Source organism: Papio anubis, chromosome 2, assembly GCF_008728515.1.
Source record: "Papio anubis isolate 15944 chromosome 2, Panubis1.0, whole genome shotgun sequence".
Lineage (NCBI taxonomy): Eukaryota > Metazoa > Chordata > Mammalia > Primates > Cercopithecidae > Papio > Papio anubis.
Window position 1 is genome coordinate 154,661,171 of NC_044977.1, and position 25,691 is coordinate 154,686,861.

The window sequence follows — 25,691 nt, forward strand, 5'->3', positions numbered from 1 at the left end:
CACTCCAGCCTGGGCGACAGAGTGAGACTCCGTCTCAAAAAAAAAAAAAAAAACAACTTTGCTCTCAGTAAAGCTTCCCTTTAAGAATGTGGACCCTCAGCTAGGCCTAGCGGCTCATGCCTGTAATCCCACTGTAATCCCAGCACTTTGGGATCACCTGAGGTCAGGAGTTGGAGACCAGCCTGGCCAACATGGAGAAACTCTGTCTCTACTAAAAATACAAAATTAGCCAAGCATGGTGGCACATTCCTGTAATCCCAGCTACTTGGGAGGCTGAGGCAGAAGAAACGCTAGAACCCAGGAGGCGGAGGTTGCAGTGAGCTAAGATCGTGCCATTACACTCCAGCCTGGGCAACAAAAGCAAAACTCCGCTTCAAAAAAAAAAAAAAAAAGAGAGAGAGAGAGAGAGAGGGTAGCGATCCTTTTCAGGAGAGCCTTAAATCAAGATTTTTCATATTTCTGCAGAGAGGTCTGAGTGGCCTTTTTCAAATGGAAGAGGACAAACTTAATACCTTTAAGAGATCATGATGCCACCCCAGTTCATTTGCTTGGATCACAGAGGGATCTCATAGAACCGTTATCTTCCGTCTTCTGATGCAAGTACAGACTCCTGTACCTCAGCTCCCCCTGCAGCAAGCTCTTTTCCTGTTTATACTGGCCTCCTTAAGTACAAGGTGTTACAGCACATCCCCACCCACATAGTTTTGCAGGCACTCCCTTATCTTTATGTGACCCATGCCTGCTTTCCAACAACAGCTGCCAGCCCCCAGCAACGGTCTTGGCTGGATCCCTATGCTCTTAGGAGCCAGAGGGAGGTGGTGCTGGGTGCTGCCTGGGCACTGCAGGTAGTGGCAGTTTTGCAGTGCCCTCCAGGGCCCATTAATCTCCCCCAGATCCTGCCACTTCGACCAACTCCTCCTGGAACAAATTCAGCCAGATGATCATCCTCTCCATTCTATGAAGTCACTCCATTCCATTCCATTTCAGTCCTGGTGCCTGGGAAGGAGGCCTGGGCAAAGGAGCCCATGATCTGCACCAAAATTCCTTTTGTTATCCCATTCCAATGGTCCTATTCCTGCCCCATCCCTTCCCTCCTCTGCTCTTCAGCTTGGGCTCCCCTCCTTCTAAACCTTCCTAATTTCCATCTAATATCATACACTCCTCAGTAACCTTTGACTCATCCAAATGCTGCAAATTCTGCCCCAAACCTTCCTCCACCATTACTCACAACAGAAGTTCTTCTGCCACATCACAAAAACAGAGGCTGAGGAAGACCCTTATTTTGCCTTTCCTGCAGCTCTAAATTGGTTACATTCCCACCCATTCCTTGCCCCTTCCTACCTCCATGCAGTCCTCCACCCCAGCAGCCAGATGGTCATCCTCTCCACTCCATGAAGTTACTTTCTCAAGGGCCCATCCAGGGGCTTCCTTCAGCCTCTTAGGAGCTGTTCTATTCTCCCTACTATGATTCTCTACCCTGGTGCCCTTCCCTCCACCCACATTTTAAAGTCTGAGGTTTTCCAGGACCTTGTCCTCTCTCCATCTTCAACATCTTGTCCCTAGACAGTCTCATCTACTTCCAAACCTTTAGCTGTTAACTTTGTGATGGCCCCTTGTGATGGTTCATTCCTATAATCCCAGCACTTCGTGAGCCTGAGGCAAGAAGATCACTTGAGCTCAGGAGTCTGAGGCCAGCCTGGGCAGCATGGTGAAACCCCATCTCTACAAAAATACAAAAAAAAAATTAGTCAGGTGTGGTGGCATGTGCCTGTAGTCCCAGCTTCTTGGGGGCCTGAGGCAGGAGGATCACTTGAGCCCAGGAGGTCAAGGCTGCAGTGAGCTGTGTTGGCGCCACTGCACTCCAGCCTGGGCAACAGAGCAAGACCCCACCTCAAAAACAAAATAAAACAAACAAACGAACAAAACCACTTTGTATTATGTATCTGGCTTTAAGCTTTCTGAGCCTCAGAGACTGATTTCCGGCTGCCAATCAGACATCCATGACATGACATCTTGCAGAAATCTCATTCTCAAAACCTGGGGTGTCTCCTATTCTTCAAGACCAGCGGCCTTAGTTGGTGTTCTCACCAACTCCAATCGGCAGCTGGACACCATCATTCTCTCTCCCTTCTCCATCCCCACAAACTTGGTCCCTAAGCTCTGTCCTTTCTAAATCAGTCATGTTTCTTGGATTCATCATCTCCTTCCCATCCCCTTCCAAACTCTTGGGATCAGTAGGATTATTACAACCCCCTCCTTGCTCTTCCCCTGCCCTGCAGGCTTGCCCTACTCTGGTTCACTTTCCACACAGCAGTCAGAGTAGTTGTTTTGTAAGACAGACCTGGTCGGCCGGGCGCAGTGGCTCATGCCTGTAATCCCAGCACTTTGGGAGGCCGAAGCAGGCAGATGACTTGAGGTCAGGAGTTCAAGAACAGCCTGGCCAAAATGGTGTTGCGTGCCTGTAGTCCCAGCTACTTGGGAGGCTGAGGCAGGAGAATCACTTGAACCCAGGAGGTGGAGGTTGCAGTGAGCCGAGATCGCGCCACTGCACTCCAGCCTGGGCAACAGAGTGAGACTCCATCTCAAAAAAAAAAAAAAAAAAAAAAAAAAGGATATACCTGATCTAGATCCTCTCATTTTTCATGGCTCCCCTCTACTGACTTGGTCAAGCTTCATGTCAGAGCCCTTCACCACATGATCAGCTGCTTCTTTACCCCCTGCCCATCAGCCCTTGCCTCCTCTGTTCCCCAAACACACACGTCCTTTTACACAATGGCCAGTGCTTGTACTCAGCCATATTTGGCCACCTATCTGGATTCCTCTATTATTTCTTTCTCGATCCTTTTCCAGGTACCACGCCAAAAGAAAAGTTATTTATTTCCCACAAAAGTCATTATAGACGGGCAATTTTCCGGTGGCTCTGTTAAATGTATAAATCCTCTTGCACAACAAAGCTGATTACATGGGCAGTAAATATGCAGTTAATGAGGCATCAAGTGGGAGGCAGTGTAAGATTTATGGAGGCACAATCAGGGTAGGGAGCAGCAGTCCTGGTGCCATCTCTTCACTTCCAGAGCAGCTTTCCTTCCAGGTTCCCAGTGTCAGCATCCCCAACACCTGCACTCTCTGACACAGACAATCAGGAATGACTTGTAAAGTTAAAGGGCATGAGAGAGAACAGCACGTAGAAAGCAGTTGGCAATTTTTCAAATGGACCAGTAAGGGTTGTTTGTGTTCACAATACCCTGGCTTTGCAGGACTATTTTGATGTTAAAAAAAAGTCTAGAAAGTCTAGGTGAACATGGTTCCCAAAGGAGTGGCTGGTGGGGGTGGGAGTGTAAAGAGAGAAGGACCTTACTTGAGTTTCTATTAAAGGGATGTTTCAGGATGCTCCAGGCTGAGGTCTGTGAGCCCAGTGTGGCCCTGACACGAAGGTTGTATGGCACAGTGGCCGTGATGTCATCAGTGACATCACACTCAGGACCTTCAGTGAGTGAGCACCAGCTGCTGGGGATCCAGATGTGGCTCGTGTACAGGCTCTCGTACTCCCTGTCAAAGAGAGGAGGGCACAGAGTTACACCAGCCCCTCTGACACAGGCTCTGTTATGGTTGCAAGTGACTGCCTTCATTCTCCTACTTTGTACAGGTAAGTAAAGTAAGTACTTGCTCATTATCCCAGCTCCTCCACTCTCCTCCCTACCAACCATCCGTTCTCCCTTACTCCTTTTATCGCCAGATGGGGAAAGCTAGGCATAAACATAAATGTGTCTGTATCTCTTACCTCTTCATCTCCAGGGTCATCACCCTAATCTCAGCCACTGTCATTCCTTGCCTTGCCGTGGTCTCCCAGCTTGCACACCTGCCATTCTCGAAACCATTCTCGAAACTCAGCATGCCATTCTCGAAACTCAGCAGATCATGGCATTTCTCTCCTTACTGGCTTCCTACAGGACTTAGAACGGGATCCAAACTCTTGCCAGTGGCCTACAAGATGCTTTGGCCTTCTCTCTCACTCAGCTCCTAAGCATGATATTCTTGCCACACTGGTCATTTCTCCGAAATGCTGAGCACTTTTTGCCTTAGGACCTTTGACTAGCTGTTCACTCCATCTCAAACGCTCTGCCCCTGCGGTTCGCATGGCCAGCTCCTCTTGTCCTTCAGACATGGCATAAATATCACCTCCTCAGAGAGGCCATCCCAGGCCATCTAATATAAAGGAGACTCAGCGTCAACTCTCTATGGTATCAGCCTTTTAGCTTCCTCCTAGCACTGATTACTGTCCAAAATTCCCTAGAGCAGTGCTTTCCAAAAATAAACTTTCTGTGATGATGCAAATATTCTAAATCGATGTCGTTCAATATGGTAGCCACTGGCCGCATGTGGCTATTAAACACCTAAAATGTGACCAGTGTGGCAGGAAACAGACATTTTAATTTAATTTAATTTAAATTTAAATAACCAGCTGTGGCTGGTGGCTACCATACTAGGGAATGCTGGCCTAATATATTTACCATCTGTATCCTCCTCTAGATGTAAGCTCTCAAAATCCAGAAACCTTGTCAACTGTATCCCTGAGCCTAGAAGAATATCTACATATGTAGGTGCTTAGCCTGTACTCATTGTTAATGAAATATATGGAGCAATTTCTATGTCCTTATCAATCTTCAATAGCTGCAAGTACCTGGTCACCTGGAGAAGACTAGAGCCTGCTTGGCCCCAGGGCCAGCTGACCTTTAGGGTTATAGTTTGTTTTGGCTCTAGGTATAAACTTACAGTCAGGAAAAGTGAGGACTCCTCCACCCTTAAAGGATCTGAGTCTCCAATGATTTATCCATCTCAAGTCAGAGTCAAACCCGTTGAACAGTTGATTCACTTTTTAAAAGAACTCCACCAAAAGGTGTTAGGCACATTCGTCTTCCCAGAGAGTTCACTGTCAAATCCACAGAACAATTTCCCTTGCTTCTTCAACTCTTTCAATGCCTATGCAGACAGAGGGGGTAGATCATTGGGGATAATCTATCCCTGGACTCAAAAAGCCACCTTGGGCTCAGGAGGAAGGGCTATGCCTTCAGGAACCAACTTCTGCCTAAGGGAGAACTATTAAAAATAAGAGGAAAAAAAAAAAAAAAAAAACTCACCCCTGGTATTCGACAGAATAGTACACTGTTTCTCCAGGCACGGTCACTGGGCTCCACATCAAGAGATGCTTCATGTTGGTTGAGAGTACAGACAGGTTCTGAGGGGCAGGCAGAATGGCCACTTCATCTAGGATCAAGACAGATAGCCAGGCTGACAGGTGGGCTCATAGTGGGAGAATGCCACAGCTTCAAATTAATGTCTAATGAAGGGCCTCACCAGTGGAGGTTGCAGTGAGCCAAGATTGTGCCACTGCACTCCAGACTGGACGACAGAATGAGACTCTGTCTCCAGAAAAAAAAAAAGGCCTCACATGTTTATAAACCAGAAACAACTCTAATTTTATCATACTCATGTTAATGCTAAATTTTTGGTACCATCATTGTAATTCTGACTTTGTTGATAAATGACATATCAATATTAATAATGACTAATATTTATCTAATACTTACCATGTTCTATCTAGGCCATGTGCTGGATTTTTACATGATTGCCTCATTGAATTCTCATGACCATACTGGGAGGTAAAGACCATTAGTTTTTCCATTGTACAAATGAGAAAACTGAGTCACATTATTTATGACTCTTCTGTTAGACTGACCAGGATCCAGTGACTCTGCCACTTACTATGTGGCTTTAAGCAAGTTGCATAAACATGAGCCTCTTAATCATTCATGGAAAACCCGTGCAGACTACCACAACATTCTCATCACCTCCCTCTCCTGCCACTGCCATCCTCAGATGCCAAAGCACATCCTTTCATGTCCCTCAGCAAGGCCAAATGGGGCATCAGCTGCCAGGTGGGAAGTACGGGCTCAGATCTGCCGTGGAGAGAGTCCATTCAAGTGGGACACCAAGCCAGCTCTGCGACTCCACCCCAGAAAGACTGCAGGCCCCTGAGTCAGTCTGGGATACCAGTATGCCCAGAGTGTGCCCAGACACAGTGTGCCCAGAGTATGCACACAGTGGGACTATGATTTGTAGAGAACGAAAGAGCCCTATGAAGGTGAACCTGCTCATAAGGACTTGGGCAGTCACAAAGCCAAACACTTCATCCTCACATGTCACCCCAAGGTACAGTCTGAACTCTCTGCTGTGCTCCTCTTTAAATGCCCAACACCTGCCTCCCTTTGCTGTTATAGTACAGTGATAACATCTACAGCATAGTAGGGGTGGGGCTAGAGTCCTCATTCGAGACTTTTCATCTCTGTGCCTATCTCCAGATTGGCACTTGCTGTTCGTTATCAAGCCCTGTGACCACAAAGGGATGGAAGGCTGCTGGGGACACCCCACCTGGTTTCCCTGCTCCTTCGCTAATGTAGGGCCCTAGTGATGCACCTCCACCTCACCCTCAGCATCCATGGTCTGTTCTGTGGGGAAACACCGGGAGCACCCACAAGGCAGGCTTCCTGACCCCACCCACCCCCAAGCTTGAAATCACCCAAGGGATGGAAAGGAAAAGGGGTGGAGTGGTACAGGAGGACAGGGAATGGTCCCCTCTGACACCTTCCTCTGGTAAATAAAAAAAAAAAATTCCCTAGCCAGCTATTTGGGGAATATAAAGCCATATAAATATAAAGCTACGTTTTATAAAACTAGTTAATGTAATTACATAATTAAATTATGTCAACAAATCCATTTATTAATTAACATAATTTAATTATATAACTTAAAGCTCTCAGAAATGAAATCTCCAGGCACATATGGTTTTAATGGAAAATGCTACCAAACATTTAAAGAAGACAACATCAACAAAATGCAATTTCCTCTAAAACAGAATAGGAAAGAACAGTTTCCAGCTTAGTTTATGAGGCCAGTATTACTGTGATACCAAAATTAGACAAGGAAAATATATACATAAACTACATAAAAATATATCTCATAAACTTAGACAAAAATCTTCAACAAAATATTAGCAATCCAAATTCAACAATGTACAAAAAGAACTGTATACTATGACCACGTGGGATTTGTTCTAGGTATGCAGGGCTGGTTCAACATTTGAAAATCAGTTAATGTAATTTACCATGTCAATAAAGTAAAGAATAAAATCATAAATCATATCAATTGACACAGAAAAAGGATTTACAAAACCCACATCCATTCATTATGAAAAATAGGACAAAACAGGCCTGGTGCGGTGGCTTATGCCTGTAATCCCAGCACTTTGGGAGGCCGAGGCAGGCGGATCACCTGAGGTCAGGAGTTTGAGATCAGCCTGACCAACATGGTGAAACCCAGTCTCTACTAAAAATAGAAAAATTAGCTGGGTGTGGTGACGCACGCCTGTAATCCCAGCTACTTGGGAGGCTGAGTCAGGAGACTTGCTTGAACCTGGGAGATGGAGGTTGCAGTGAGCCGAGATCACACCATTGCACTCCAGCCTGGGCGACAAAGCAAGACTCCATCTCAAAAAAAAAAAAAAAAGAAAAACCAAGACAGAACCAAAAACTCTCTTCAAGTTAAGAGCAGCAGGGAGTTACCACAACTTGATAAAGACCATCTACAAAAAATCTACAGCTAACATCTTACTTAATGGTGAAGGACTGAATGCTTCCTCTCCAAGATCAGGAACAGGCAAAAATGTACACTCTTATCACTCCTATTCAACATACTACTGAAAGTTCTAGCCACTGTAATAAGGCAAGCAAAAGAAGTAAAAGAAATACAGATTATAAAGGAAGTAGCAAAACTTGCCCTATATGCAAATGACATGATATGCTATGTAGAAAAATCCCACAGAATCTTAAAAAAAAAAAATCTGAAACTAGGCCAGGCACAGTGGCTCATGCCTGTAATCCCAGCACTCTGGGAGGCCAAGGCAGGCGGATCACCTGAGCTCAGGAGTTCGAGACCAGCCTGAACAACATGGCAAAACCCCATCTCTACTAAAAATACAAAAATTAGCTGGGCGTGGTGGTGCATGCCTGTAATCTCGGCTATTCATGAGGCTGGGGCAGAAGAATCGCTTGAACCCAGGAGGTGGAGGTTGCAGAGAGTTGAGATTGCACCACTGCACTCGAGCCTGGGCAACAGAGCAAGACTCCGTCTCAACAACAAAATTATATTTCTATATACACGCAACAAACACATACACAGACATTAAAAATTATAATCACTGAAAAAAATAGGTGTAAATCTAACAAAATATATTCAGGGTTTGTATAGGGAAAACTCCACAATGCTAAATGAAGTCAAAGAAGATTTAAATAAATGGAGAGACACACTGTGTTCACGCATTAGAAGATTCAACAGTTAAGATGCCAGTTCTCCCCCAAATTGATATATAGGTTTAATGCAATTCCTATCGATAGTCTAGCAAGTTTTTTGTTAACATAGATAAGTTTTTCCTAAATTTTATAAGAAAAGTCAAAGGAACTAGAATACCTAAAAGGAGGGGGAAGGGCTTCAAGAGAGCTGACCAGAAGCATTTCATGCTTACCTCCTCCACTTAGAAGAACCGAAATCATGTATATACAGTCACACTTTGAATACATTATCCACAAGAGAACACTGGAACTCAACAGAAAAGTTATAGGAAACACCAAAAGCAAGGAAAGAGGAGGAGAGGCAGACTGCTTGGCTAGGATAAGCTGGCAGCCAAGAGTGACTTCTCAATGTGGGGAAAGAGTAAGTGAGAGACTTCTGGTGGCCCTCATTCCCACCATGGAATCATGCAGTCCTGGCCGCGAGAGAGTTCCTCAACCCTCCTAAGTCCTGAAAACATACATAGGGAGCTGCCAGGGGATTGGGGAACAAAACTGTCCCAAGAAGGGAACTCATGCTGGGTCCCATACTTTTTCTGAGACCCAAACAGTTACAGCAAGGCACCATTTTAAATCCTAGTCTTTGGCAGATGCACATGCTATCCTGGTGGCCAGCAGCACCATTAGAGAAACCCAAGCTATTGCTGCGAGACTAGGGCACAAACTGGGAATGAACTCCCACAGCCGAGACTGAGAATCAAGTGAGGCATGGGCTGCCGCTCTCAATGCTGGGAAGTGAGTGCTGCCAGGACTGAGACTGGGATGAAAACAGGCACAAGTTGCCACTGGGGCTTAGTCACAAGCTGGTTGGGGGCTCCTGCAGCAAGGTAAGGGCTCAAGCTAGGTGTGGCCAGCTGCTGCCAGGGCTGGGGGGTAAGCTCCGCCAGGGCCGAAGCATGAGACAGGTACATGTTCCCCACCTACTGGCCCAGGCTGTAGCCACAGAGGTCAGCCCCACCCTCTCCAGTGGGAGGACCTCAGCATGACTACTACCACTCCTCACCCATGCATTCCACCTGAGACCTGAGGATTGCCCTGATCCCTACCCACCATGACTGGTGCCTGCTCCCACTTTGAAGGGCCTGAGCACAAGCCCACCCAACCTAGTTTCACCCCCTTCTCTGAGACACAGCACATAGCCCGCGGCCTTGGAGGGTGACAAGAGCACCTTGGGCACCTGAGTACTCCTTCTGGGGTCCTGTGGTTGGGTCTAAACTCTCAGCTGCCATCACGTCAGCTGGCAAGTACCACCTGCAGTCCTGGAGACTGTCCTACACAGCCCATCACACCCACTGCCATCATAAAAGGACAACTCTTAGAACTCAGATAATTATCCTGCCACTGCTACTTGTGCCATGGCCATCACTTGTGCCATGCTAGCTGTCCAGGGCCCCAAGAACCCTCTTGCCTGCCCAGTCCACCACTACCACTGCCAGCATCCGAGCAAGTCATGTGGAGGCCCAAGAATCAACGTGCTGGTAACCACCAACACCAGTGCCAGCATACCCAACCCTGGGACACAACGATAGGCATACTAAGACCACCAGTGCCAAAATTGGGGCCTGTAGACTGGCCCACCTGGCATCCCACAGCACAACTTCACCACAGACTCCAATAACTGTACCCTAACCCACTGATGAAATCACAGATACTACTAATGCTGCAGCCAAAGTAGCCAGAATAAAAGCAAAAATGGGCCAGGCACAGCAGCTCACACCTGTAATTCCAGCACTTTGGGAGGCAGATGTGGGCGGATCACGAGGTCAAGAGATCAAGACCATCCTGGCTAACGTGGTGAAACCCCGTCTCTACTAAAAATACAAAAATTAGCTGGGAATGGTGGCGTGTGCCTGTAGTCCCAGCCACTTGGGAGGCTGAGGCAGGAGAATGGCATGAACCTGGGAGGCGGAGCTTGCAGTGAGCCAAGATCACGCCACTGTGCTCCACACTCCAGTCTGGGCAACAGAGCGAGACTTCGTCTCAAAAAAAAAAGAAAAAAAAAAATATATATATATATATATATATACACACACACACACACACACACAAATGGCCAACAGATATATGAAAAAATGCCCAGTATCACTAACCATCAGAGAAATGCAAATTGAAACCTCAGTGAGATGTCATCTTACCCCAGGTCAGAATGGCTATTACTAAAAAGACAAAAAATAACAAATATTGATGAGGATGCAGAGAAAAGGGAACTCTTGCACACTGTTGGTGGGAATGTAAACTATTACAGCCACTATGTAAAACAGTATGGAGATTTCTCAAAAAACTAAAAATAGAATTACCATTCCATTCAGCCATCCCACTACTGGGTATCTACCCAAAGGAAAATAAATCAATATGTCAAAGGGAAACCTCCCCTTTCATGTTTATTGCAGCACTATTCACAATAGCAAAGATAAGGAATCAACCTAAGCATCCATAATGGATGAATGGATAAAGAAAATGTGGTATATATACACAATGGAATACTATTTATTCACTCATACAGAAAGGAATCATGTCATTGGCAGCAATGTGAATTGAACTGTATCTTTTTTTTTTGTTTTTTTTTTTTTGAGACGGAGTCTCGCTCTGTCGCCCAGGCTGGAGTGCAGTGGCCAGATCTCAGCTCACTGCAAGCTCCGCCTTTCGGGTTCATGCCATTCTCCTGCCTCAGCCTCCCGAGTAGCTGGGACTACAGGCGCCCACCACCTCGCCCGGCTAGTTTTTTGTATTTTTTAGTAGAGACGGGGTTTCACCAGGTTAGACAGGATGGTCTCAATCTCCTTACCTTGTGATCCGCCCATCTCGGCCTCCCAAAGTGCTGGGATTACAGGCTTGAGCCACCACGCCCAGCCGAACTATATCTTAAGTGAAACAAGCCAGACACAAAAAGACAAATATCATATGTTCTCACTTATATGTGGGAGCTAAACGATTTTATCATACAGAGGTAGAGAGTGAAAAGACAGATAACAGAAACTGGGAAGAGTGAGTGGGTGGGAGTGGGGAGGAAGAAGAGAAGTAGGTTAAATGGTAAAAACATACAGTTAGATAGAAGTGGCGGGGCGCAGTGGCTCGCACCTCTAATCCCAGCACTTTGGGAGGCCAAGGTGGGCAGATCACTTGAGGTCAGGAGTTCAAGACCAGCCTGACCAACATGGTGAAATCCCGTTTCTACTAAAAATACAAAAATTAGCTGAGCATGGTGGCACATGCCCATAATCCCAGCTACTTGGGAGGCTGAGGCAGGAGAGTCACCTGAATCTGGGAGGCAGAGGTTGCAGTGAGCTGAGATGGTACAATTGCACTACAGCCTGGGCAACAGAGCAAGATTCTGTCTCAAAAAACAAAACAAAACATATAGTTAGAAGGAATAAATTCAATGCCTGATTGCAGAGTAGGGGTTTTTTTGTTTTGTTTTGTTTTGTTTGAGACGGAGTCTTGCTCTGTCACCCAGGCTGGAGAGCAGTGGCGCAATCTTGGTTCACTGGAAGTTCTGCCTCCCAGGTTCATGCCATTCTCTTGCCTCAGCCTCCGGAGTAGCTGGGACTACAGGCGCCCGCCACCATGCCTGGCTAATTTTTTTATATTTTTAGTAGAGATGGGGTTTCACCGTGTTAGCCAAGATGGTCTTGATCTCCTGACCTCGTGATCCACCCACCTCAGCCTCCCAAAGTGCTGGGATTATAGGTGTGAGCCACCGCGCCCAGCCAAAAGTAGGGTTATCTATAGTCAACAAAAATGTATTGTACTCAGGTGATGACTCTCCTAAGTACCCTGACTTTATCACTACACATTATATACATGTAACAATATTTCACATTTACCCCGTGTGAAATAAAGAAAATAGAAAACAAAGCCAGGTGCGGTGTCTCATGCCTGTAATCCCATCACTTTGGGAGGCCGAGGCGGGGCGGATCATGAGGTCAGGAGATTGAGACTATCCTGGCTAACACGGTGAAACCCTGTCTCTACTAAAAATACAAAAAATTAGCTGAGTGTGGTGGCACGTGCCTGTAGTACCAGCTACGGGGGAGGCTGAGGCAGGAGAATCGCTTGAACCTGGGAGGCGGAGGTTGCAGTCAGCTGAGATTGCACCACTGCACTCCAGCCTGGATGACAGAGCAAGACTCCATCTCAAAAAAAAAGAGAGAGAGAGAGAGAGAGAGAAACAGAGAGAGAGAGAAAGAAAGAAAAGAAAGGAAAGAAAGAAAGAAAGAAAACAAAACAAAGAAACTAGAATAACTAAAACCATTTTAATTATAAAGTGAGAGGAATCAATCTACCCAATTCCAAGACTTACAGTAATTAAAACTATGTAGTATTGGCAAAGGAATAGACCCAAGATAAATGGAACAGAATAGAGATTCCAGAAATAAATCCACACAAATGTGCTCAACTGCTTTTTGACAATTCCAGACAAAAGTAATCCTAAAATCCAACAGGCTTTTAGGCCCGGCATGGCAGCTCACACCTGTAATCCCAGAGCTTTGGGAGGCCGAGGCAAGTGAATCACTTGAGCTCAGGAGTTAGAGACCAGCCTGGGCAATATGGCGAAATCCCATCTCTATAAAAAAATACAAAAATTAGCCAGGCATGGTGGTCCCAGCTAAGATAGTCCCAGCTACTTCGGAGGCTAAGGTGGAAGGTCACCTGAATCCAGGAGGTTGAGACCATAGCGAGCTGTGATTGCGGCATTACACTCTAGCCTGGGTGACAGAGTGTGACCCTGTCTCAAAAAAAAAAGGGCTTTAAACAAGTAATACTGGAACAATTGGATATCTGCAGGCAAAAAAAAAGGAAAAAAAAAAAAAGAACCTCAATCTAAACCTCACACCTTATGCAAAAAAATGTAAAAATACAAAACTCTAATACTTTTAGGAAAAAAGCAGGAGAAAATCTTCAGGGCTGGGCAAAAAGTTCTTAGACCTGACACCAAAAGCAAAATCCATAAAAGACAAAACATGATTTTATTTTATCAAAATTAAAAAACTTTTGCTATGCAAAAGCCCATGTTAAGAGGATGAGATGACAATTTGCAAAGTGGAAAAAAAATTGCAAACCACTATCTCACAAAGAACTAGTAACTAGAACACATAAAAAATTCTCAAAACTCAGCAGTAGAAAAATCAATCCAATTTAAAAATGGGCAAAGGATATGAATAGACATTTCACCAAAGGGGATATATAGATGGCAAATAAGCACACTATTAGCTATTAGGGAAATCCAAATTAAAATCACAATGAGATAGCATTACACAGTTATCAGAATGGCTAAAAGTGTTTAAAGTTACAAAATCAAATGCTGGCAAGGATGCGAGCAAGTGGGTCACTTATACATTGTTGGTAGGAATGTAAAATGATACTCTTGTTCAAAATAGTTTGGCAGTTTCTTGTAAAACTAAACATGTAGTTACTATATGATCTAGCAATTACACTCTTCGGCATTTATCTCAGAGAAACGAAAACTTTACATCAGATAAGACCTGCACACAAATATTCGTAGTCAAGCTAGAATCGGCCCAGATGTCCTTCAACAGGTGAATGGTTAGACAAACTGTAGTACATTCATACCATGGAAGAGGGAAACAGATTCTCTAAAACCTCCAGAAGGAATGTAGTCCTGCCCATACCTTGATGTTAGCACAGTGAAATAATGAACAGATTAACTGTATTTTGAAATAATTTCAGACTTTCAGAAGAGTTGCAAAATAATACAGAGAGCTCTCATATACTCTTCACTCAGCCCTCCGTATGTACATAACCATAGCACAATTATAGAAAATTAAGATATTAATATTAATGCAATATTATTAACTAAACTTCAGTATTTAATCAAATTTCATCAGTTTTTTCCCTAATGCTTTTCTTTCTTTCTTTCTTTCTTTTTTTTTTTTGCCAAAATCCAATTCAGGATATTTATTTAACTGTCATGTCTAGTTAGTCTCCTCCAACCTGTTCTCAGTCTGTCTTTGTCTTTTTTAATGATCTTGACTTTTTTGTTGTTGTTGTTGTTGAGACAAAGTCTTGTTCTGTTGCCAGACTGGAGTGCAGTGGTGCAATCTTGTCTCACTGCAACCTCTGCCTCCCAGGTTCAAGTGATTCTCCTGCCTCAGCCTCCCAAGTAGCTGGGACTACAGGCACATGTCACCACACTTGGCTAATTTTTGTATTTTTAGTAAAGACAGGGTTTCACCATGTTGGCCAGGATGGTCTCGATCTCCTGGCCTCGTGATCCGCCTGCCTTGGACTTCCAAAGTGCTGGGATTACAGTCACACCTGGCCGACCTTGACATTTTTTAGGAGTACTCATCAGTTGTTTTGTAGAACATATCTCAATTCGGTTTTGTCTGATATTTTCACATGATTTGATTGAGGTTACACATTTTTTCCAGACACTCACAGGGAGTACATGATATCAATACATTTTGTTACCGGTGATGTTAATTGCCCTGATCACTTGGTTAAGAAAGTGTCTCTACTGTAAAGCTACCATTTTCCCTTGTATAGTTAATAAATACCTTGGGGGAGATACTTTGAGACTGTGCAAATATTCCATTTCTCCTTAAACTTTCACCTATTAATTTTAACATCTACTGATGGATATTTCTTGTAACAATTATTGCTGTGATGTTCTAGTAGTGATATTTGATTTAATTGTATTCTTTTGTGAAGAAGAGCTGTTCCTTCTCCACCATTTATTTATTTATTCAATTATTTATTTTTACCAGTATGGACTCATGGATATTTTAATTTATTCTGTAAAGTCCAACACTATTGTTATTTTGTTATTCAAATTGTTCTAGCTTTTGGCCAATGGGAATACTTTCAAGTTGCCTGTGTCCTTTTAACTTGTTCCCACCCCTTTTACTCATGTTATTTTTATTAATAGATATTTAAATTTTTGGAATACTTTTAGATTTACAGAATAATTGCAGAGATAGTACACAGTGTTCCTATATATCCTTCACCCAACTTTCTGAATGCTAACATCTTATGTAACCGTAAAACATTTGTCAAAACTAAAAAGCCAATATTGGGACATTATTGTTAACTAAACTCCAGAGTTTATTTCAGTTTCACTAGTTTTTCCACTAAGGTCTTTCTTCTATCCCAGGATCCAATCCAGGATACTATGTTAACTGTTAAACTTAGGCCCTCATCCTTTTATAATCACTTCATTACTTACCACAAAATGCTCTTGTCTCATCTTGTTTTTTCCCTGCCCAGTCCTGGAATCAATCACTTCTCTAAGGAGCCCCACCCATGGAGTTTTGAAAACGTCCCAACATCCAGACAGCACCCTAGATTAACTCAGAATCTCTAGCTGTGAAGTCACGGAATTTAGCTTTTAAAAAGTTCCCCAGGTAATTCCAATGTGCATTTGAGATTGGGAACCACAGATCTAGACTTTACTTCTGGTGGCTAAAGAATAGTTAAAATTTTGTTAAATTCCCAAATGTCAAAGACTTTAGTGTACTTCTCAGCAGGCTCTTAGGCTCCCTGAAGACAAATTTTTTAAATCTCTGCAATCAGCACACATCCCAGAACCTGGTATATAAACGGTGTTAAAAGAATGAAAGTTGAACAAGTAAACTAAGCTTTGGCTTCCTTGGGGAAATTAGCCTAGGTCTAACTCTTTTAACTCTCATTTGTCTTTAAATCAGACCCTTTTTGCTGCTGAACACCTATTTCATAAAACCTTGAGTGAGTCAGTCCAAGGGAAGTAGCGTGAAGCCTACCCACCATAAAGCCCTGGGGCAACCTTTCCAGGCAAAAATCTTTGCATCTCTTCTCTGAAGCACGCTCAGTGGGTCTGATGTCCACTCCCTTTATCTTCTTCTTCTGCCACCTTTACCTCTATCTTCTGTCACCTTTACCTCTAACAGCCTTTAAGGCTAATGCATTAGAAAAGGTAGCACCATTTTCTTTATTTCCTTTCCTTTGTCCCTCCTCCCTTCTTCTACCTTGTTTTAATGTCTCAGCTTCTTCTGCAGAGAAGTGTAAAGGGCACAGGCTCTGGAGCAGACCAAACCATCATCAAATCCCAATTCCCCCACTTACTAGATATATTTACTTGGACAAATAACTGAACCTCTCTTAGTCTCTATCCCTAATGTGTGGAGTGGGGAATCACACCTACCTTGCAGGATTCATGTGAGAAGTCAAAAGAACATTTTTGCTAACCTAAGGCAAAATGTGTACTCAGAAATAGCAGTTGTGATTGTCATTGTTATTATTACTATTGGTAGCAGAATCAGCTTTCTGAATCACACACTATTATTTGGGAGGGACAGGACAAGGCAAATGATTTCTATGAAAGACAGCCATGGCCGGGTGCGGTGGCTCACGCTTGTAATCCCAGCATTTTGGGAGGCCAAGGCAGACAAATCACGAGGTCAAGAGATTGAGACCATCCTGGCCAATACGGTGAAATCCTGTCTTTACTAAAAATACAAAAATTAGCTGGGCGTGGTGGCATGTGCCTGTAGTCCCAGCTACTCGGGAGGCTGAGGTAGGATAATTGCTTGAACCCGGGAGGTGGAGGTTGCAGTGAGCCAAGATCGCACCACTGCACTCCAGCCTGGCGACACAGTGAGACTCCGTCTCAAAAATAAAACAAAACAAAACAAACAAACAAACAAAAAACACATCCACAACTCTACCTATCTGTCCAGTGATCTAGTAACCAATAGAAGTTCATTCAGAATTTGCAGAATTCATCACAGGCACCTACACAATCCAGAGGAAATGGTCAAAACTGCATAAAGGCAACCTCAGCTAAAGCAATTATCTACTGATACCATCATCTGTATAACCAACAGATAACAATAACTAACATTTGGGGGTGGGGAAATGTTGAAGTCTTCAAAGTGCTTTTGTTTGTGTCATCTTATTTAACCCCTCATAACCTGAAAGTGGCTATTATGACCATTTCACAGGTAGGGAAACTGACGTTACATGATTGAGTCCTGAGCTAGTGAGTGACAGAGCCAAAACTCACACATAGGTCTTTCTGGCGCTGACCTCCTTGTGATTTCGCCACTGAGGTTTTTTGGTGTGTGTGTGTTTTCTATGTAAGTGTGTAAGTGTCAGAAGTGCACACTCACCTCCAGATCTGTTTAAAACAGGAGTTTTCAAGAAAAGACTTATAAGACTGGCGCCATTGAAGAAAATGTCAAGTCAAAAAATGCTGGGCTTCCCTCTTCTCATTCACCCTCCCATCTTCTCATTTCAGCTTAGTGGAGGGATGTTTTCTTGGCAACAGTTTTGTTCCAACAACTAAATAACCAACCAACTAACTAACCAAACAACCAGCATGCTTAGCCTGTGCTAGGGGATGTGGGGACACCAGAAAAGATGCCCAGGCCCAGGCCCTCCAGGCCAGTGCTGGAAAGAGAAGTAACCACCCGAAGCTAAAGTACCTGGGGTCAAAGAAGGGAGAGGTCTTGAAAAGATGTAGAAGGAAAAACTGAAGATGGTGCTTCTGGTGGGAAATTATAACAATAAAGGCCAGAAGGAGGAAATGAAGGTATAATATGATGACTGTTAAGCCAGCAGCTGCTTGTAGTCCATATTTGTTTTCAAGGAGTAGTGAGAAATAGGGTTAAATAAATATAGGGTGGGGCCTGAATATGCTGGGTGATGAGAGACAAACAACAGAATTTGGACACCATGTGCTGAACAACTGGGAGCTGTGAAGGTTTTTAAGAAAAAAACACCATAAATTTGATGTTTAAGCCAGTTTTACACCTTTGCAAATTGTCTTAGTACTGACTTGTTGCCTGATTTAAACTAACTAGAATAATTAAATTAGTTCTGTGTAAAACACACACACACAGAGAGAGAGAGGGAGGGGGAGAGAGAGAGAGAGAGAGAGAGAGAAAGTACTCAAGGCTCCCATCAACACTGCAAAGTGCCTAGTGTCTTGGAGTATCAAAATTAAAAGTTTTTCTTAAACATGATTTGACATGAACAAACATCAAAGGCTAGAGTTCCAAGTTTAAGACATTAAAGCAGGTAGATACAAGCAACCAGGAGCGGAGCAGAGAAAATCATGTAATCTCACTGGCAGGGAAAACGTCTCAAACCAAATACTTTTTAGAACGCTATGGAGTACCTTTTCTTCAATGACCAGGAGAGAAATCCAATTTTTTTAAGTCTTGTATCCAATGTTAAGCTCACAAATTGTCTTTTTATTCATGTGTATTTTGCTAGAATCTTTGTTTTAATCTATTCTTATAGTTAACATCTCCAAGACACACACAGAAAGTCTCACAGAACTATGTTGCACTCTTTAAAACCATATGATAAGATAAATAACAAAGTGCACAGAGCTCTGCTTTTATTTATTTTGATGATTTCTCTTTCTAGATTGTTCTGTGGACATTAAGAAGAGAGATTTCCAAACAGAATGAACGCCTTTTTCTTGGGATGTGGGAATAGAGATTTAGGAGGTGATAAATCTTTTATAAAACAGACATAAGATATTCTATACACATATTTCAACCCCAGGCCCTGGGAAAGTATTTTTTGCCTTCTTAACCAATATTCAAGGCCCAAACTATTGGATGCAGTCTAATTTATACTTACCTGTGAGCAAACATGGAATCAATGCGTAGAAAAACCACATGAAAAGACTTGTCCAGATTTCTTGTAGAACCATTGTGAAAGTCTGCATTTGGTAGACTCAGTTTGACCTAGAACATTGTTTCTTTCCAGAATGAAGCATTCTGTCCATCTCAGCCATCTTTCTTCAGAATGCATATGTTGGAGCTGAGGTCTGAGTTGCAGCGAAGCCTGAATTGTTCTAGAGCCGGCCCAGGAAACTCAGAGAGGGCGGGCTCGGAAGCACCCTCCTTTCTGCCCAAACCCAGATATTGCATCAGCGGGGAGTGGCCTAGGAGAGTTCCAGAGAAAATGTAACTTTGGGGAGCTTGAGAATCTGCCTATGAGCAATACCCGCACCACAGGCTCTGTCCTAGAGGACCCTGCACATCCCTAGGAGCCAATGAGCCGGCAGGATTATCTCCCTCCCTCATTAAATAGCTGTTCTCTTCTAAATTTCTCTGTGAATTCATTCAAGCTGGGTACTGAGCAGCTCTTTTTTCTAATACATGCCCACTTCAGAAAAACTAGAGATATTTGAAAAAATTTAAAATACCTTTCTAAAAGTCAGGAGGGTAAAGAAGAATATATAGCTTCATATGTGCATGCATTTGCAAAAAGAAAAACTGAAAGAAGATGTAAGAAATGAACAAGATTGGTTACCTTGAGGCAGAGAAAGTGGGAATTGGAAAGGTGGAAGAGAAAAATGGGAACAAGACTTCTGACTGAATATCTTTGTATATCGTTTGATTACTGAGTCATGTGAATGTACTACTGAAAAATTAAAACCAATTTCAAGAGGTGGAAGAAAAACCTTATGATAGTATTTAGCCCCTTAAAATTTAGCCCTTGAAGGACTTTAACCATCCTAATGTGCAAATACAATAGTGGAATAAACATGGGTTCTAGAGTATAATGTATTTTGGTTCAAGTTTCAGAACTTATAATGTAACCTTGGGAAAGTTGGTCATTTATTTATTCATTCAAGAAACATTCACTGAAGGCCTACTATGTGCTAGTTCTTAGGAATTCAACAGTCCATTCCCTCAACAAGAATTTCCCAACTAGTGGAGAAGATGGACGCAGGAATAATCATAAGTTCATTTTTAAAATGAAGTGACAATATTCATAAGGGAATATAGGATCACTAAAAAGAAACATCTAACCCAGTTTGTAGGATCACAGAAAGCTTCCTGAAGGAGGTGACTCCAGGACTGGGTGTTAAACTCCAGAAAAAAAAAAAAAATCAGCCAGGAATGTTGTTTTTAGGAAACAAGAAGAAGTTTGGTGCAACACGAGAACAAGGTTGAAACGGCGAGAAATGGGGCTTAATGACAGACAGAAACAGGATTCTAGAGAGTTTTGAATGCCTTACTGAGGAGCTTGGAATTTATCCTGAAAGGAATGAATGCCAAAGGAAGGGTTCAAAGCTCAAATATGACTATGTCATTCCCTGCATTTGAGCTTTAAAAAGTTTGTAACTAGGGTGGAGAAAACAGCACAGGGGGCCAGATTGAAGGCAGGAGGGCCATGAGGGAGCTACGGTAGTGATCTAGGCGACAGACACTGTTGGCTTCCACTAGGTTTCTCATGTCTGTAGAGAGAAATGACCAAATTCAAAAGATAAAGAAGGTAGAACTGAAAGCTTCTGGATATTGAGTGGATTAAGAGGGCTGGGGAGGAGGAGCCAAACACGACTTTCAGGTTCTGAGTTTGGGTAACTGGGTGGATGGCAGCACCTCAAGTGAAATAATGAAGTGGGTGGAGTGTGGTCAGGACAGGCAGGATTGGGGGTGCTATAGAAAAAGGCTGCACATGTTCAGCTTGAGAAATTTGAACTTAGATGCTTATATGGGCAGGGGAGTCTCCAGTATATAAATCATCTTTGTTTCCGGTTGATTGGTGTCAACTTTTTAGTTGTGTTTCTTCAGGCAAGTCATTTAAACTATCTGCTTTATGGTTCTCATCTGAAAATTGGGAACAATTATTAGTATCTGACTCAGGGCTGTTGTGAGGACTAAGTGAGACTTAGAACAGGATCTGGCACAAAAAAAAGTATACAATAAACATTGCTGTATATCTTTTTACCACACCATAGCCAAGAAAACTTGGTGCATATTTTCCTTGATCCCAGCACTGTGAGTCAGTAGTCACATCTGTGCTTTGACCTCTGGTCACTAGCTGCTTGTACAGTCTCTCACTGCTCCTCTTAAGAGTGCTTCATACATGGCCTCAACATCTGTCCCCAATCTTACCTTTGTTCTCCATCTTGGCTTCCTGATTCCTCTCTTCTAAGTTCACTTCTGCTCACAGTTCCAGCATGTCAAAAGTTAACAATATAAGCCAATGTGTACTGGTTACCTATTATCTGCCAGGATTTGTCCTAAAGGGTTTCTACACACTATATACATGTCCATATATTATACAACAGACTTGCAAGGTAAGATATGATTTGATTCTCCACTTTTCAGGTGAGAACACAGGGCTCAGGGAAATTAACTTACTGTAGATCACAGCTCGTCAGGGATGGAAACAGGAATTCCAACTGAGGTCTGCGTAACTCCAAGCTTTTTTCACTCACCTTAATTGCCTCCCAGTTAGCATCAAAGGAATGCTTCAATGTGTCTGCGGGACAGAGGAGTGATCCAAGAGATCAGCAAAGGCTTTAGGGAATAGGCAGACCTCAATATGAGGTTCCGGATGTACCAATTAGATATGGGTAGGAGGGGAAGAGAGGCACACTGTTCATCATTCCTTTTGGGAGAATGATATGAGCAAGGATGGAAAGGTAGAGGGGAACATGACTGAATTAAGAGGATGAAAAGGAAAGTAAACAGAGAAAATGGAAGAAAGAATAAGAATCATGTAGCTATGCTGTCGGAGAAGAAGAGTTGTTCACCAAACTTTGAAGTGTTACGATGGATAGTTAGCTCCACCTGCTCATGGGTCCCTGTCAAGACACTCCTGTCCAGCACTACCATGCTCTGGCAAGACAGTACTGCCTGCCAGTCGTTCGTAAGCCATTGCACAGAGTCTGCCCTGGGCTCAGCACACCTCAAGGGGCACTGAGAGATAATGCCATCTGCCTGTCATATTTTTTGAACAATAATCCGTTTCAAGCCTGGGTCATGACCCAGCAAGTAACTCAGACCACCCACCTCTACCTGGGCTGTATCACTGGGTGAGGACTTCTGGAGGGCTGTGCCTCACCTGCTAACATTCCTGGATGATCCCTGACCCTGATTTTGCCTTTCTCTTCTGGCTTTGGGGTGCCCCTCTATAGAAAGAGAAGTTGTAATGTCTTGTCTATGCAACATGCACAACGAAACTATTCTCTATCCTGTTTCCTCCACTTCTCAGGTTAATTTCTGGTGCCTTCCATGGAGGATCATCCACGTCAGAAGATAAACTGCTGGAAGAATAGACCTATTTCCTGTAAGTAGGTACAGTTCAGAAATAGGATTTTTTTTCTATTACACTATTTGCCACTTAAATCTCTGATATTTAATTATGGAAGGAAAAGCAGCAGAGAAAAGGTTTTTATGAAAAGGTTGAGGCAGTGGGGAGGGATGGGAAGTTTTGTGGCCAAGGAAGAGAACCCTAAGCTCTCTGTGCCCTGCAGGGCCAAGACTAAAATTAAGGGAAGCACCTAGGGTGCAAAATCGGAGGCACTCACTCTTAGGGTTATGCAAGTCCAGGATAGGCCCTGTGTCCTTCAATGAACTATGTGGTCAACTACTACTTTCCAGTAATCTTCCTTTCCCCTACTTAACACAGAATAGTTCCTTCCCTTTGCATTAAGATTCTTAGGTATCTACATACTGTGTTTTAGCACTTCTGACATTTAGTTGGAACTCACTGTCTCAATTTTTTCTTTCTAGAAGTAACACAGGGAATTTAAATAGCGGAATTCCATTTGTCTTAGACTCTTCTAATTCATGCTTCCACCAAGTCTGTTCCAGGTGGAGTTTCACTCTTGTTGCCCAGGCTGGAGTGCAACAGCGTGATCTCAGTTCACCACAACCTCTGCCTCCCGGGTTCAAGCGATTCTCCTGCCTCAGCCTCCCAATGGCTGGGATTACAAGCATGTGCCACCACGCCTAGCTGATTTTGTATTTTTAGTAGAGACTCTTGTTTCTCCACATTGGTCAGGCTGGTCTTGAACTCCCGACCTCAGGTGATCCGCCTGCCTCGGCCTCCCAAAGTGCTGGGATTACAGGTGTGAGTCACTGTGCCCAGCCCCAGGTAGAATTTCTACACATTTTTAGAACCTAATTTTCAGGGCTCCTGCATTCCTTTTTCACTTCTGAAACACTTCCATTTTTCAATTTCCTCCCAAATGTTTACTGTCTGGTCATCAGGAATTTAACCTCCACGGTTTCCTTTAGAGTGTGCTCAATTAGAACCCTTAAGTCGGCCAAACTGTCCTTTCTGTAGTTAGCTTTTTCTGACATCCCCCCAAAAAACTCCTCTTAAAATGGAGAATCAGGGTTTATTCAGAATAGCCTTCTGTAGTTAAATGCTCCGCATTTCAATAAAATACCATTTTGGTCAAATTTAAAATCTGAAAACCAGAAACAATGCTCTGTAATAGTGAAGTTCCACATAATTTTCAGATGATTTTGGTTGCTGTATTTTATTCAGTCACGGGTTGTTCATAGTCATCAGTGATTCTATTAAGTGAAGCACACAGTATACTCAAAGGTCAATTTTATCAGAGGCCTCTTTTTATCATCCTATATAAATTAACACCCTCACCCTCACTCAACCCTCACCCTGCTCTATTTTAATTCAGAGCTCTTCTCCATTATGTATTACATCACTAAAACATAAGTTTTATAAAAACTTTGTCCATTTTCTTCACTATTACATTGCTAGAACAGTCTCAGCTCAGCAATATTTGAGGTGAGCTGGTTGGATAAATTGATTATGAGTATCTCCAAAAGGTATTTAAACATAAAATCACATATAGAGAGATGTAACCATTAAAAAAATATTTTCATCTTGACATCATCATATGCCCTGATGAATTTGCTCTCTATAACATCCCCCTTGAGAAAATATCAAGTTTGACATTACTTCTCCTAGATAAGCCATCCTTATTCGATTACTAAGTTTCCTTCAAAAGGACTCAAAAAATATCAGTTTAATAACCATTCCTGTGTTTAGCCTAAAATAGACAACACTTAACAGTCTCATTCTGGAATTCACCTTTTCGTCTCAGTAATTTCATGAAGGCTATCTGAAAAGTTTCTCCATAGTCTAAGATATAAATTATCTGAGCACAGAAATTTATTTAAAGCAACTACCTTAGAAATCTACTTTAACTCACCAGGAAATATTCTCAAAGACACTAATTTAAAACACTTCCCTCTGTGAACATGGCGGCTGACAGCTCAAACTCCTCCTCTGTTCAAAACCCCACCAAGCCTAACGCCAGTTCTACTCATTAAACAAATCTCAGCAAACTATGTATACTTTCAGATAAAAGGTGCACATCATTAGTAGAGTAGAAATAAACATTTCAGTTCCTAAGTCATTTAGTTTAGGTCATGTTACAGCAAGAAATTAGGGTGTGGGGCATGCATATCATGCTGGTCTGTCAAGTGTTAAAAAGATAGCAGAGAATTGAGTCACAAAAACTTGCTAAACACTAACAAAACCAGCCTATCAGAATCGAGTAGCAAGCCAATGCTTCTAATAATGTTTCTCCAGAAACAGTACATCTGTCATTTTTTTAAAAAAGGTAGTGTTCAAACCACAAAATTAAGATAGCATCTATTCTATATCAAAAGTCCTTTAAGAAAAAAGTGACCTTGATTGTGAAGCCATTTGGAAAGTTAAAAGTTCTATAAATGCAAGATTATAAAGGACCTCTTATCTTCTAGCAAAGTGTTAAAATGGAAAACTTAGGGAGTACTGTAATGCCACACTCCTAATTTCTTGATTTGGACAATGTAACTGAGTGTTTCTGAAAAAAATGGTAATTTCCAGATTCCAAACCCAAAACTTTCCATGTTACAGGAAAAATAGGGAGAGTAAACTGCATGTGGAGATCTCAACTAGGGGGAAAAGGGTTGGGAGTGTGAAAGTTAATTATACAAATTGGGTAATTCTTGTCATACCCAACAAAATCAGATTCAATGCGCTAAGGGGAAAAAGTACTCGAAGGGCATAGCAGCTGCTCCACGAACTGTTTTCCACAAGCCCAGCTACTGAAACAGCCAACTGCAAACCCTCAGATCAGTTTTACCTAGTAGCTGCTGAAATGACCTGCTGTGACTCCAAGATTGGTTTTACCTATCACTGTCACACACCAGAGTTTGCCAGCTCCCAAAAACTTCTCTAGAGCCAGAGTTTTCTTTCAAAACATACGTAACATTTCTCTTTATAATAAAACTCCCAATCTTCTCTGTTCTTTTGACATACCAAAAACTACTATCTGTGTATATGCCCTGAATTACAATTCTTGCTTCCCAAATAAAACGTTTCAGAGATTCGTCTCTATATTTTGACTTCAAAATTTTATGTGAAACTCCCTAATTTTTAAATGTTGGCAATTAATTTTTTAAAGCACTGTGTGGGTTGAACAACATTTCTGTATAAGGCCACTGCGTTCAGATGTACCCTGAGGAAGGTACCCCAGCAACAAGGTGGGAGTGAAATTCAAACTTCTAGAGAAGG

At 42.8% G+C, this 25,691-nt stretch overlaps 1 protein-coding gene and 2 long non-coding RNA genes across 4 annotated transcripts in view; 2 read left to right on the top strand and 1 right to left on the bottom strand.

The window, feature by feature from the left end:
• Positions 1-25,531, bottom strand: part of IL20RB (interleukin 20 receptor subunit beta) — a 49,949-nt gene extending 24,418 nt beyond the window's left edge. Inside the window, exons 1-3 of one of the 2 annotated variants that reach the window (XM_031663739.1) lie at positions 18,993-25,531; positions 5,139-5,265; positions 3,359-3,549 (exon numbers count right to left, since the gene is read on the bottom strand). In XM_031663739.1, coding sequence (XP_031519599.1) covers positions 3,359-3,549; positions 5,139-5,265; positions 18,993-19,080 — 406 coding nt within the window. In that variant the 5' untranslated portion in view covers positions 19,081-25,531. Of the gene's footprint in view, positions 1-3,358; positions 3,550-5,138; positions 5,266-15,588; positions 16,803-18,992 lie in introns of those variants that run through there. The other variant, XM_031663740.1, reaches the window with a different exon arrangement.
• Positions 3,513-19,203, top strand: LOC110741917. The gene is made up of 3 exons (XR_002518947.2): positions 3,513-3,646; positions 17,638-17,931; positions 19,122-19,203. It is a non-coding gene; the product is annotated as an uncharacterized LOC110741917 (long non-coding RNA).
• LOC116273830 lies at positions 19,198-25,665 on the top strand. The gene is made up of 3 exons (XR_004182280.1): positions 19,198-19,321; positions 22,368-22,442; positions 25,582-25,665. It is a non-coding gene; the product is annotated as an uncharacterized LOC116273830 (long non-coding RNA).
• Positions 25,666-25,691: the final 26 nt, after the last annotated feature.